Source organism: Pituophis catenifer, unplaced genomic scaffold, assembly GCF_029215685.1.
Source record: "Pituophis catenifer annectens isolate HBS135680 unplaced genomic scaffold, rPitCat1.0.hap2 SCAF_5, whole genome shotgun sequence".
Taxonomy (NCBI): domain Eukaryota; kingdom Metazoa; phylum Chordata; class Lepidosauria; order Squamata; family Colubridae; genus Pituophis; species Pituophis catenifer.
The window spans coordinates 66,346,483-66,361,089 of NW_027256885.1; the positions used below are offsets into that span (position 1 = coordinate 66,346,483).

Consider the following 14,607-nt stretch of genomic DNA (forward strand, 5'->3'; position numbering starts at 1 on the left):
TGTTTCTCTAAAGATAACTCAAGTGCTCAAGCTCACCTCAAAGTGAGCTGCTGGATTCAAGAAATTAATGGTTTCCCTCTGATGATTTTTTTTTTCAGTTAAAAGAGTTGTACATGCTGCTAAATGAAAATTATGTTGAAGATGATGATAACATGTTTAGATTTGACTATTCAGCAGAATTTCTTTTGTGGTGAGTCACAGTTTCCATATACATGATGATGATGTTATCCATTCAGTCAAGTCTGACTCTTGCCGATTCTATGGGCCAGGTCTCTCCACATCTCCTGATATTGCACTCTTTCTTTGAGTTTTCCTATGCTCTGGCTGGTGTCAGCTTTGATAGTGTCCAGCCACCATGTTCTTTGACAGCCTGGTTTCCTTTTACCGCTAACTCTTCCAAATATAATTGCTTTCTCCAGTGAATTTACCCACATGACATCGCCAAAGTAAGTAAGGCGCAGTTTCATGATTTTGCCTTCTAGTGACATGTCTGATGTTATGCGCTCCAGTACTTGCTTAGAGAGTCACCTTTGCTGTCCAAGGAATACGCAGGAGCCTTCTCCAGCACCACAGCTCAAACAAGTTGATTTTCTTCCTGTCTTGCTTTTTTAAGGTCCCGCTTTCACAACCATAGGTAGCTACGGGGAACACAATAGAACGAACTAACCTACATTTGGTTGCCAGGCTGATCTCCTTGCTTTTCCATATTCGGCTCATGATCCGTATACATCAAGAGGGTAATCTGTGGACAAGTAATTTTTGAATGTTATTATTTTCCTGTTTTTTTCTCAGCCTTTCCCTTTTCTCTCAGACAGCAAGGAGGGTTTATACTGATTTGCATATATATTTGATGCAAAGAAAGTTTACAGTATTCTATAAAAGGTGAGACATAATCATTACTTTCTTGCTTTCCCCCCCATTGTTTTAGGGCCCTTAGACCGCCAGGCTGGCTTCCACAGTGGCACTGTGGGGTCAGGGTATCGTCCAACAGGAAACTGGTAGGGTTCATCAGTGCCATTCCTGCACACATTCGGATTTATGATAGGTAAGCCCTAACTGAATTGGAGGTTAGCTAGGGTCTCTTAGATTTTCTTAAAATCATTTGCATGTGATTTTTATTTATTTATTTTTTATTTATTTTATTTGATTTCTATACCGCCCTACTCCCGAAGGACTCAGGGCGGTGCACAGCCAAACAATAAAACACATACATACAAAATTTAAAAGTAGAATTAAAATCAAATTAAATAGTTTTGGCCCAGACAAATTAAAACCCCGAACTGTTTAAAACCAATTTTAAAATTTGAATATATAAAATACTAAAAGATATTAAAAAATTAAAAATCTTTTATAAAAGAGGGAGAAAATTAGGCCAGGCCCGCCTGGTGAAATAATAAGGTCTTTAGAGCGTGGCGGAAGGTGCGCAGATCCGGGATCCTCCGTATCTCCGGGGGGAGCTCGTTCCAGATAGTAGGTGCCCCCACAGAGAAGGCTCTCCCCCTGGGGGCCGCCAGTCGGCATTGTTTGGCCGACGGCACCCGGAGGAGCCCCTCTCTATGGGAGCGTACTGGCCAGTGGGAGGCTATTGGTGGTAGTAGGCGGTCCCGCAAGTACCCAGGTCCTGAGCCATGGAGCGCTTTAAAGGTGGTAACCAAAACCTTGAAGCGCACCCGGAAGACCACCGGGAGCCAGTGCAGCTCGCGCAGGAGGGGTGTTACGTGGGAACGCCATGTCGCTCCCATTACCACCTGCGTGGCCGCACTCTGCGCCAGCTGGAGCCTCCGGGTGCTCCTCAAGGGGAGCCCCATGTAGAGAGCATTGCAATAGTCCAGACGGGAGGTGACAAGGGCATGAGTGACCATGCGTAATGAGTGCGGATGATCTCGCCCAGCGGCTTCACATAAATGTTGAACAGGAGGGGCGAGAGGACCGACCCTTGCGGCACCCCGCATACGAGGGGCCTCAGGGTTGACCTCTGCCCCCCTGTCAACACAGACTGCGACCGGTCAGAGAGAAAGGAGGAGAACCACTGCAACACAGTGCCTCCCACCCCTAACTCTTCCAACCGGTGCAGCATGATACCATGGTCAATGGTATCAAAAGCCGCTGAGAGATCTAACAGGACCAGGACAGAGGAGCATCCCCTGTCCCGAGCCCTCCAGAGATCATCTACCAACGCGACCAATGCCGTTTCCGTGCTGTACTTGGGCCTGAAGCCCGACTGGAACAGATCTAGATACATCGTTTCATCCAGGTGCTGGGGGAGCTGTTGCGCAACCACACTCTCAACAACCTTCGCCACGAAGCGAAGGTTGGAGACCGGATGATAGTTTACCAACATTGCTGGGTCCAGGGAAGGCTTCTTGAGGAGAGGCCTCACCACCACCTCTTTCAAGGCGGCGGGAAAGTCACCCTCACCCAACGAAGCATTTATAATCCCCTGGAGCCAGCCTCGTGTCACTTCCCGGGAAGCCAGTACTAACCAGGAAGGACACGGGTCCAATAAACAAGTGGTCGCATTCAGTCTGCCCAGAATCCTGTCCACGTCCTCAGGGGTCACAGGATCAAACTCATCCCAGATAACATTCTCAAGACCTGCCCCTGTCTCTCCCCCTGAGACTACCCAGTCGGAGTCCAAATCTTCCCGAATCTGAGTGATTTTGTCATACAGATACTGAACAAAATCCTCGGCTCTATCCTCCAAGGGGTCCTCCTGCGCTTCCTGATGGAGCATGGAGCGGGTCACCCTAAAGAGGGCAGCCGGGCGGTTATCTGATGACACAATAAGAGCAGCAAAATAGCTACATTTCGCTGCTTTTATCACCACTAGGTAATTCCTAATATGGGATCTTACTAGTGTCCGGTCAGATTCAGAAAGACTGGCCCTCCAACTACTCTCTAGGTGTCTTTTCTGGCGCTTCAACTCCCTCAGCTCCTCGGTAAACCAAGGAGCCAATTGAGATCGGCGCCGGGTCAGAGGCCGCAAAGGCACGACCCGATCCAGAGCTCCAGCAGCCACCCTATCCCAGGCAGCCACTAGGTCTCCAGTCGAGGCGTGTGCCAGAGCCTCAGGAAGTGGCCCAAGCTCCATCTGGAATCTGTCAGGTTTCATCAGGCGCCTGGGGCGGAACCATCTTACCGGCTCCGCCTCCCTGCGGCGGGGTGCAGCGGTTCGAAGGTCGAGACGAAGGAGAGAGTGATCTGACCATGACAAGGGTTCGGTAACTATATCCCCTATCTCAAGATCCCTCAACCACTGTCCAGAGACAAAAACCAGATCCAGTGTGTTTCCCCCCGTGTGGGTAGGGCCATGAATTAACTGGGTCAGGTCCATAGCTGTCATGGAAGCCATGAACTCCCGAGCCATCTCAGACATCTCACCCATGGACGGCAGGTTGAAATCCCCCATGACCATAAGCCTAGGGGTATCAACCGCCACCGCGGCGATGACGTTGAGTAGCTTGGGCAGGGCTGTTGCCACGTGGCAGGGAGCCAGGTACGTGATCAGCAAACCCATCTGAACCCCATGACCCCATTTCACAAAAAGGGATTCACAGCCGGCCGTCTGAGGAACAATGGCCTCCCTCGGTCTCAGACCTTCTTTAATAATAACCGCTACCCCTCCACCCCTCCCCTGTGACTTCGGCTGATGGAATGCTTGGAAACCTGGCGGGCACATTTCAACGAGGGGAATCCCCCCCTCCTGGCCCAACCAGGTCTCCATAATACCTGCCAGGTCCGCACCCCCCTCCTGAACAAGATCACAAATGAGGGGGGCTTTATTTACTACGGACCTGGCATTGCACAGCATCAGCCGAAGGCCTGGGTCCTGAGGGTCTATTCAACCTGAGGAGCGAGTAGAGCCTTGGGGGCCAGAGCACGCCACCGCTCGTAAACAGCGAGTGCGCACTCCCCTAACACGATATGGCCCCCTGCTCCCGCCATATCTACCCCTCCCACCTACAGTACTGATGTTCAAAAATCTATCCGGACAAGCTCTAACCCCCCCCTCGACCCCGGGTCCCCCACCCCCCACGCCGCATTTCACTGCCAGACCCGACCCTCCCCTTGTGGGTTATCCCCCATACCCACAGCCCAAATTCCAATCTGACCCTCCCCCTCCCTGGGACCCCTTAAAAATTTGACTAAAAATTTCAATAGAAAACCCCTCAATCCCCTAGTTTTCACATTTTTATTAGCAGAAAGGTTAGATTTGGCAGTGCCTACTGGAAGAAATTTTAAGGGAAAACTGGTGAAATATTGGAAAAAGTCTTAAATATCTCAAGCTAAAATATTTGTACATTTACTCTAGCACAGCAGTTCTCAACCTGGGGGTCGCGACCCCTTTGGGGGTCGAACGGCCATTTCACAGGGGTCGCCAAAGCCCTCTCTCACCCCCCCACGCCTTCACTCACCCTCACCCTCTGCCTCTGTTGGATCGCCGGTCACTGTTTGCTTACCCCGCCCACTCCCAATCTATTGCTGCCTCCTGAGTCCCAGCTGATGGCTAGAGGGAAACAAACCGTTTAAATTCTTGCCGCGGGGCTTCAAAGGGCCGCCCTACAGCTGATCAGTGTTAAAAGAAAACAAATGAGAAGACCGGTGCCTTCAAAAATAGAAAAAAACAGCCCCTTTCAGCTTCAGCATAGGTTAATTACCATAAGTTGATTTGATCAGCCTCCGGACTCTCAGCTGATTTGCTCTCAGCTGTTTTGCGGAGGGCTCTGTTGCTAGCTGCAAAGAGAGGAGCAGATTTTTTTTCCCCCTAGCTATACTGAAAAACGAAACTGAAAGTAAAGCAGGGTCTTTGCTGCAACGTGACAAAATGAGGCAGAGAGAGATTTCTTTTTCTTTTTCCTCACCAAAAAAGGTAGGTGCAAAACTGCAAACAATGGGAAATTTAGGGCAAAAGAGGAGGTTCAAGATTTTAAAACACAAAAGAAAAAAGCTCTATTTAACTAGGGAATTGTAATAATTGAGATACTATTAATTGTATATTATGTTGAAAGCAGAAATGGTTAAGTTGTGGTTTGGAGGAATATATGGGGGAAATTATTTGGTTTATTATTATTGGTAAATATAATTAATTGATTTGTAAGAAATTGGATTGCATGGAAATAATTGGAATATTCATGTTCATATTAATTGATATACAAAAAAGATAGTTATATAACTAATTGATTTATATTAAAATGTTGAATTTGTATTAAACAACTGTATTACTTAATTACATAATTAACCAATGTGAGGATGGATATAAAAATAGATGACAATGGGAAGGGATATAATATAGAATAGAAGGGAAAAATTGAATTTGATTAAGATTAGAGATGAGGATGAAGGGTAATACTGTTTTTTTAAAAAAATAGATGAGGAATAAATATGGCAAAAAGAAAATATAGAAATTGTAAATTTAATTGAAATGACTAAACACTGTTTAAATTTGTAAACCGGCCAAATACTCTGTTCAAAGAAAATACATTGTATGTTTGTATGTGTGTTTCTAATTATTGCTATTTATTCATATTTGTTCTCTTTTATTCTTTAAAGTTTAACAATTCATTCTTTATCTTAATATCTTTATATTTGTTTGGGATTGGTTTTCTTCCCTTTCATCTTTTTTATTGTACAACAATCTTTCTCCTCAAACCTACCACCTCTCTCTTTTCTTTCCTTCTTACTTTCTCTTCCCCCCCTTCTTCTTCTCCTTCCTACTTCCTCTTCCTTTCTCCTTCTCCTCCTCTCTTCCTCCCTCTCTTACCCTCACTCCTACTCTAATTTCCCTTCCCTTTCTTCATCCCTCTCTATTGCTGTATCCTTTTATGCATATGGACTACTCAGAGGGCTGAAAAAGTTATTTTTGACTGGTCCTCGCACTTTTGACCAGTCCTTGAACTTATGACTGTCCTCACATTTTACGTTTTTGCCCTATCTTGTCACCATGGTGAAGAGAAGCAGTTGTGAAATGAGTGACACGGTTGTTAAGAATGCTACAATGGGCATGATGACTAGTCATAAGTGCGAAGACAGGTCAAAAGTGCGAGGACCTGTCAGAAATCACTTTTTTCAGCCCTCTGGGTAGTCCTTTTGTGCACATGGACTACTCAGAGGGCTGAAAAAGTTATTTTTGACTGGTCCTCGCACTTTTGACCAGTCCTCGAATTTACGACTGTCCTCACATTTTACGTTTTTTGCCCTATCTTATCACCATGGTGAAGAGAAGCAGTTGTGAAATGAGTGACATGGTTGTTAAGAATGCTGCATGGGCATAAATGTGAAGATGGTCATAAGTGTGAGGACCAGTCAAAAGTGCGAGGATCTGTCAGAAATGACTTTTTTCAGCCCTCTGGGTAGTCCCTATACACATAGCCATGGCCCCCCGGTCACATGACCAGCTAGCCACGCCCACCCAGTCACATGTCCTCCAAGCCACGCCCACAAAATAAGCCACGCCCACAGAACCGATAGTAAAAAAAAATTAGAACCCACCCCTGGTTGGAGGTCACCACAACATGAAGAACTGTATTAATGGGTCGCGGCATTAGGAAGGTTGAGAACCACTGCTCTAGCAGTTAGCAACTTTTTCTGTGATAGGCACTATCATGCAACATCTCTAGAGTTTATTTCCACTTAAAAAGCTCTTCCTTTTCTTTCTCTTCATTGTTATATTTTAATCTTGGAGATCACCAGTCATTATCTAGTAGTACCTTGAGCATTGGGGTGCAATCACACACATATCCTTATGCGTTCTTTATCCCACTAATAATGTTTATTGAGACTGTTCACAATTAATACCATTTCAGCATTTTTCCCTCTAAGAAGTATTGGAGATAGATGTCATTAATATACAGTTTGAATTATAATCAACATACTCATCAAGGCACTGCTCTCATCCAGTTACAGTATATACTGGAGCACATTGGGGAATGCTAATCAATTTCAGCCTTGGGTTTTCTCTGATACTTCTCTGCATATGTTTACACATGTGTACACCGAAAGCACATGTTCCTTCATTTTCTTCCCCTTTGTCTTCCATTGTGCTCCAACAGTCAACAATAAAATCCAAAACATGTTCTTACCCTTAGTAGTTTTTAAATTATAGCTAAAATTTGGCTGCTGACCATTAATTTGGAGAATAAAAATGTTCAGAGCAGTAAATGATATGTAAGGTAGCAAGAAGAGGTAAACATGGCTATGTAGAAATCCCAGATAAATATTGCATTTGCCAGAGTCAGCAATTCAACCTGTGCTTATAATTTATGTAAGATATTAACCCAAAGCCCAAGCAACTGAATTAGTGAAATTAGTAGTTAACGAACCAAAAAAAAAAAAATCTAAATTAGCAGTTACTTTTGGTTTCTACCAGAAAATCATTTGAAGCAGAAAATCACTTGTCACGGCAACTTTTTTTTGGCTTCGTTTACTGACAGGTATATATTCCTCAAAGAGCACATGTTACTTCCAGAATAAGGAATATTGATAACCATCCACTGGAATAATCTTTGTTTTATTTAAAAAATATTTTAAAAGGTACAAAAATTCCATGCAGTAAAACAGTTGATGCTAGGAAACAAGTTGACTTCATTTCCAGTGTACCTCATGAAAAGGTATATAGAAGCTGTTATTATGGAAATTGTTCATTTTTTCCACATATGATGCTTGAATTATTTGTGTAGAGAGCAGTGTTTCTCAACCTTGGCAACTTTAAGATAGGTGGACTTCAGCTCCCAGAATTCCCGAGCCAGCATAGCTGACTGGAGGACTTCTGGGAGTTGAATTCCACCCATCTAAAAGTTGCCACGGTTGAGAAACACTGGTGCAGAGCCACAACCTAGCCCTTTTCTTTTCACAAAGTCCCATTAGTAACTACTTAGAGAAAGCTATAGAGCAAGGATACTGTAGCTCACAGGTATCAAACTCGCCGTGTCACGTTGCCGTCACATTTTTCCCTTCGCGGAGCTGGGGTGGGCATGGCCTGCACGTGATGCATCCAGACCGTGGGCTGCCAGTTTGACACCCCTGCCATAGCTGCAGCTCCCATGTGGACTCCAACCCCTTTCTTGTGACGCCAGGAATTCTCCAAGATGGTGCTTTTGAAATTAGCAGCAAACCCACAGATAACAGCCACAATACTCTCCACTCTCTTTAAAACATAGAGGGTATTAAATCTCTAATTCATTTAATTCAGGTTTTTTTTTTTTTCAAAACAAACAGCAATTCACCCCCCCCTCCCAAATTTGCAAAAAAAACCTGGGGACAAAACTTAAAGTTCTGTCCTCCTCTGATATCATTCCTCTTCACCCTTCTGTAACAGGAGGAGGAGGAGGAGGATATTGATATACTGGTAGTTCTTTCTTAAAAATGACTCTTCTGGGTTCAAAAATTTGCCTGCTCCTTCTGTAGGGAATATAATTTGTGTAAAATTGGGAAGAGCCAGTTAGTGGGGTAGGTCATATTAGGTGGATAATATATAAGAATATTTATATACAAAAAAATGCAAGCAGTCACTTTTACATTTTCATTCACAGTGAGAAGAAAATGGTAGAAATTAACTTTCTGTGTGTCCATAAAAAACTGCGATCAAAGCGAGTAGCACCAGTCCTGATCCGTGAAATAACCAGGAGAGTAAACTTGGAAGGGATTTTTCAGGCTGTTTACACTGCAGGAGTAGTCCTTCCAAAACCTGTAGCAACTTGCAGGTAAGCAAAGGTTTTAATTTGCTTGAGAACTTACATAATTTTTGTTTTAAATGTGTAGCTAAAACATTATAAATTGAATGGTTAGTTTAGGATTCTTAAGTTCAAACCAAAAAGAGGGCTTATGTATTACAGAGGTATTTCACATTAATGGCAGTGATGAATGGGAGATTGACATTTCTGCCATTCTTGAAAATGTATGAGTTCCAGTTATGAAACTCATGGCCATGATAAATGTTACTATCACAAGATGAAAACACAAAACAGTGGAAGTTGATTTGTGGTTCCTTTGCTTATACCTCTCATTTCCTTTGTAAATTACAAAATGTGGTTGGCTTCTTATAGCTAACTTATCACAGCAAAGGGTATAAATATAAATAGCTGCTTTCAAAGCCACATTTGGCAGAAAGATTTTTTCCTACTTTTATAATAATGCATATTCCATCTCTTCTAAACAGAGATGTCCCCATAATAACTTTCAAAATAAAATCTGATAAAAATAAGATCATAAAATTAAATTAAAAAATGCAACAAGATAGAAAAGCACGTGATAACTAGTCTGCTGTACTCTGCTTGTTTTTTTTTTTTTTTAATTTGATTTATATGCCGCCCTTCTCCGAAGACTCAGGGCGGCTTACAATGTGCTCAGCAATAGCCTTCATCCTTTTGTATATTTATACAAAGTCAGCTTATTGCCCCCACAAACTGGGTCCTCATTTCACCTACCTTAGAAAGGATGGAAGGCTGAGTCAACCTTGAGCCTTGGCGAGATTCGAACCCTGCAGTAATTGCAGGCAGCTGGTCTTAAGCAGCTTAATAACAGGGTGCCTTAAACCCTTGTACTACACAAGGCTTGTGTTTTGCTTGTAACTTCTACCACATTGGAAGATATCTGCTGTTGGTATTGTACGTTTATCTTCATGTGTTATTATGTACAGTATATAAAGAAGTTAATGAATCCTGCTGCATGAGTCTGCCTGTGTGTGCTTTCTAGATTTAATTTTTTGTAACAAACTCTGATAGGTTCCATTCCTGGAATTTCCAGGAAAGTTTGGGAAACACACTCATTTCAAATTCTAAATAACTGCTGCAAGTTATTGTAGAGGCAATACTGAATAGGCAAAACTATATAATGGTGGAGATTTGAGGGGGAAAAAAAAGAAAAGTGTTATGTCCTTATAAGGACATCCGCCCGGATTGGCTGCCAGCCATCGGGCGGGAAAGTTTGAATCACTGTCAGGGGCGGTGCGACTGCCGGAGCGAATATAAGGAGAGCTCCGGCAGCACGCAGTCAGTTTTATTTATTTATTTATTTATTAATTTAATTTGTATACCGCCCTTCTCCCAGAAGGGACTCAGGGCGGTGAACAGCCAAAATTAAAAAACATACAAATGCAAAAGTTAAGATAATTAAAAGAATTAAATCATTGGCTACCCAAATTTAAAACCCCAAATCCATAAAATTTAAAATCCCAATTAAAAAACCATTTAGGCTAGGCCGGCTTGATGAAATAAAAATGTCTTCAGGGCTTTACGGAAGGTCCGGAGGTCCGGGATCAATCGTATTCCAGGAGGCAGCTCATTCCACAGGGCGGGTGCCCCCACAGAGAAGGCTCGCCCCCTGGGGGCCGCCAGCCGACATTGCCTGACCGACGGCACCCCGAGGAGGCCCTCTCTGTGAGAGCGTATTGGCCGGTGGGAGGTTATCGGTAGCAGCAGGCGGTCTCGCAAATACCCTGGCCCTAAGCCATGGAGCGCTTTAAAGATGAGAACCAACACCTTAAAGCGCACCCGGAAGACCACCGGGAGCCAATGCAGCTCGCGCAGGAGAGGTGTTACGTGGGAGCGCCACGTCGCTCCCATAATCACCCGCGCGGCCGCATTCTGCACCAGCTGGAGCCTCCGGGTGCTCCTCAGGGGGAGCCCCATGTAGAGAGCGTTACAGTAGTCCAGGCGTGACGTAACCAAGGCATGAGTGACTGTGCACAAGGAGTCCCGATCCAGAAAGGGGCGCAACTGGCGTATCAGGCGAACCTGATAAAAAGCCCCCCTGGCCACGGCCGTCATATGCTCTTCTAAAGACAGCCGTGTGTCCAGGAGGACGCCCAAGTTGCGAGCCCCCTCTGTGGGGGTCAGTGACTCGCCCCCAATAGCCAGCGATGGCACCAGCTGGCTATACCGGGACGCCGGCATCCACAGCCACTCGGTCTTGGAAGGGTTAAGCCGAAGCCTGTTCCTCCCCATCCAGACCCGCACGGCCTCCAGACACTGGGACATCACTTCGAGGGCATCATTGGGGTGGTCTGGGGTGGAAATGTACAGCTGAGTGTCATCAGCGTACAGATGGCATCGCACCCCAAAACCACGGATGATCTCACCCAGCGGCTTCACATAAATGTTGAACAGGAGCGGCGAGAGGACCGACCCTTGCGGCACCCCGCAAGCAAGGCGCCTCGAGGTCGACCTCTGCCCCCCTGCCAACACAGACTGCGACCGGTCAGAGAGATAGGAGGAGAACCACCGCAACACGGTGCCTCCCACCCCCAGTCCCTCCAGCCGGCGCAGCATGATACCATGGTCGATGGTATCAAAAGCCGCTGAGAGGTCTAACAGGACCAGAACAGAGGAACAACCCCTGTCCCGAGCCCTCCAGAGATCATCCACCAATGCGACCAGTGCCGTCTCTGTGCTGTACCCAGGCCTGAAGCCGGACTGGCACGGATCTAGATAGACGGTTTCATCCAGGAACCGTGGGAGCTGTCGCGCAACCACACTCTCCACAACCTTCACAACAAAGCGAAGGTTGGAGACCGGACGATAGTTTGCCAAAACGGCCGGGTCCAGAGAAGGCTTCTTGAGGAGGGGCCTCACCACCGCCTCTTTCAAGGCGGGAGGCAAGAAACCCTCTCTCAGAGAAGCATTTATAATCCTCTGGAGCCAGCCTCGTGTTACCTCCCGGGTGGCCAGTACCAGCCAGGAGGGGCACGGGTCCAATAAACATGTGGTTGCGTTTAACCTCCCCAGGATCCTGTCCACGTCCTCAGGAGTCACAGTCTTGTTACTGTAGCCAATAAAGTTACTAAATGTATCGAGCTGGTCACGTCTTCATTTCCTGCGCCTAATCTAACACTGGCGACGAAGGACTAGAGAAGAGAACCTGAGCAAGACTCGTGGCACGATCGCCCAAACCGAGTTGAAGTCACTCAACCGCAGCTGCCTTCAGAATGGCAAACCCGCAAGCACCGATTGCCTCGCTGAACCCATTCGACCCGGCACGAGAGAAATGGAGGTCGTATATGGTCAGATTCCGGCAATTCCTCCGAGGGAACGGATACCAGAACCTCGACGATGAGCGCAAGAGAGCCCTATTCCTGGCTCACTGCGGGTCCAACATCCTGGAAATGGCCATTGACCTCGTGGCGCCCAGGGACATTGAGGAGATGTCCTGGAATGACCTGCAGGAAGTCCTACAGGAACACTACGCACCCACAGGCACCCCGATCGCCAACAGATTCACATTCCAACAGAGGAATCAACGGGAAGGTGAATCCATCAAAGAATTCATGGCAGCACTTCGCCAAATCGCTGCCAATTGCGAATTCGACAACGTGGACAATGCCATCCGGGACCGCATTGTTTTCGGAATGCGTGATGTGGGTCTCCAGAAGAAGTTCCTGAGCCGCAAGAGGATCCCACTCAAGGAAGTCCTCGAAGAAGCCACAGCCGCCGAGACTTCCGAAAAAGCAGCCGCCGCGATGGTAAAGGCCAGAGGGATCCACAAGATCCACAAGGCCGGCCCAAACTCATCAGATGACTCGACCACGCCATCAGAGTCCGATGAGGAAATGGCCGTCCACAAGGTTTCCCACCCTCCCAGGCGGGAAAACCCCCAACATGGCGACTGGGGGGAACGCTGCGGCAGCTGCAAAGGCGACCACCCCAGGGCAACCTGCAGATGGAGGGACGCAACCTGCCGCCGCTGTCTGAAGAGGGGACACATCGCCGAGGCATGCAGAGCAGCAGATCCAGCCCCGGAACCACCCAGGCCAAGATTCCGCGAAAACCGCAGAGAAACCCAGAGGACATCCAAACGGTCCTCGAACCAGTCCAGGCGTGGAGACGAGGAATATTCCCACAGCAGAGCAGTGCACCAGACTACCATCGCCCACACAAACGACGAGGGAGCCACCAAGTTCAATGTGACGCTGCTGGCAGAAGGGTCACCGTGCAAAATGGAAGTAGACTCCAGGTCCATCTACTCCATCATGGACTGGCAGCATCTGAAGCGCCTAAAGCCATCCTGCGAAAAGACCCAGCTAAAACCCCTGAAGTCGAGGCTCGTGGATTTCAGCGGAAACCCCATCGGAGTCCTGGGCAGAACCACCCTCCACATCACCTTCAAGGAATTCCAAGGCAAGCTTCCCATCACAGTTGTGGAGAACAGCCGACCGAACCTGCTAGGAGTGGAGTGGTTTAAGGCGCTGGGGCTATCCATCGGAGGCATCCACCAAATTCACAGGGATGAACTCGACAACCTCATTGAAGAGTTCAAAGAAGTCTTCGATGGTAAACTGGGGAAATTTGTGGGAAGGCCAATCTCATTTAATCTGGACAAGGGAATCACCCCAATTAGGTTGAAGCCCCGCCGGGTTCTATTTGCTCTGCGGCCTAAAGTAGACGACCAGCTGGATAAGCTGATCGCCCAGGGCGTCCTGGAACCGCTCGATCATGCCTCATGGGAGACCCCCATTGTGACCCCACTGAAGCATGATGGGTCTGTGCGCATCTGCGCCGACTATTGTTGTACCATCAACAAGGCGTTGGCACAGAGCACATACCCAGTCCCAGTGGTGCAACACCTGCTGCATTCCCTGGGAACTGGCTCAATTTTTGCGAAACTGGACCTGGCCCAGGTTTACCAGCAACTGCCAGTGGACGAAAAAACGGCGGAGGCACAAACAATTGTCACGCACAGGGGGGCATTCAAATGCAACCGCCTCCAATTTGGAGTCAGCGCTGCCCCCAGCATTTTCCAATCTATGATGGAACGCCTCCTCCAAGGCGTTCCAGGGGTGGTGCCTTACTTTGACGATGTACTAATCTCCGGAGAGTCACAGGCACAACTCCTTGAAAGGCTCAGGCTTGTCCTGCAGCGATTCAAGGCCAAGGGCTTGAGAGTCAGGAGAGATAAATGCATCCTAGGAGTACAGGAAGTCGAGTTCCTGGGCTATCTCATAGATAGCACTGGCATCCACCCCACCAAATCAAAAGTGAAAGCAATCCATGAAGCTCCGAGCCCAAAAAACAAAATGGAACTTCAGGCATTCCTTGGGTTGCTTAACTTCTATGCCATATTTCTCAAACAGAAAGCCACAGTTGCTGAGCCACTCCACCGCCTGCTGGGGAAAGCGGCTTCCTGGAAGTGGGGCCAAGAAGAGGAAGCAGCATTCCGAGCCGTAAAAGGACTCTTAACTTCCAAAAACGTCCTCATCCAGTACAATGAGACGCTCCCCATCAAGCTGACTTGCGATGCGTCGCCATACGGGGTGGGGGCAGTCCTCAGCCACGAACTGCCCAACGACTCCGAAGCCCCAATAGCATACTTCTCTAAAACCATGTCCGGCGCGGAACGCAACTACAGTCAGCTGGACAAAGAAGCCCTGGCCATCGTTGCAGGAGTGAAACGATTCCACGAGTATCTCTACGGGAGGAGTTTCACCATAGTCACCGATCACAAGCCACTCCTGGGGCTCCTCGCAGGCGACCAACCCACCCCGACCTTCATGTCCCCGCGGATGACGAGATGGGCCATCTTCCTAGCCGGCTACTCCTACAGGCTCGTGCACCAGCCAGGCACAGCCATAGGAAACGCCGACGCGCTGAGCAGATGCCCATTGAAGGATCCTGTAGA

General features: G+C 47.3%; 1 protein-coding gene across 1 annotated transcript in view; it reads left to right on the plus strand.

Moving 5' to 3' along the window:
- The window catches only part of LOC139317371 (glycylpeptide N-tetradecanoyltransferase 2), a 234,897-nt gene that overhangs the window by 182,913 nt on the left and 37,377 nt on the right, over positions 1-14,607 (plus strand). The window contains exons 4-6 of the mRNA XM_070944400.1: positions 99-190; positions 929-1,045; positions 8,529-8,699. Coding sequence (XP_070800501.1) covers positions 99-190; positions 929-1,045; positions 8,529-8,699 — 380 coding nt within the window. The remainder of the gene's footprint in view (positions 1-98; positions 191-928; positions 1,046-8,528; positions 8,700-14,607) is intronic.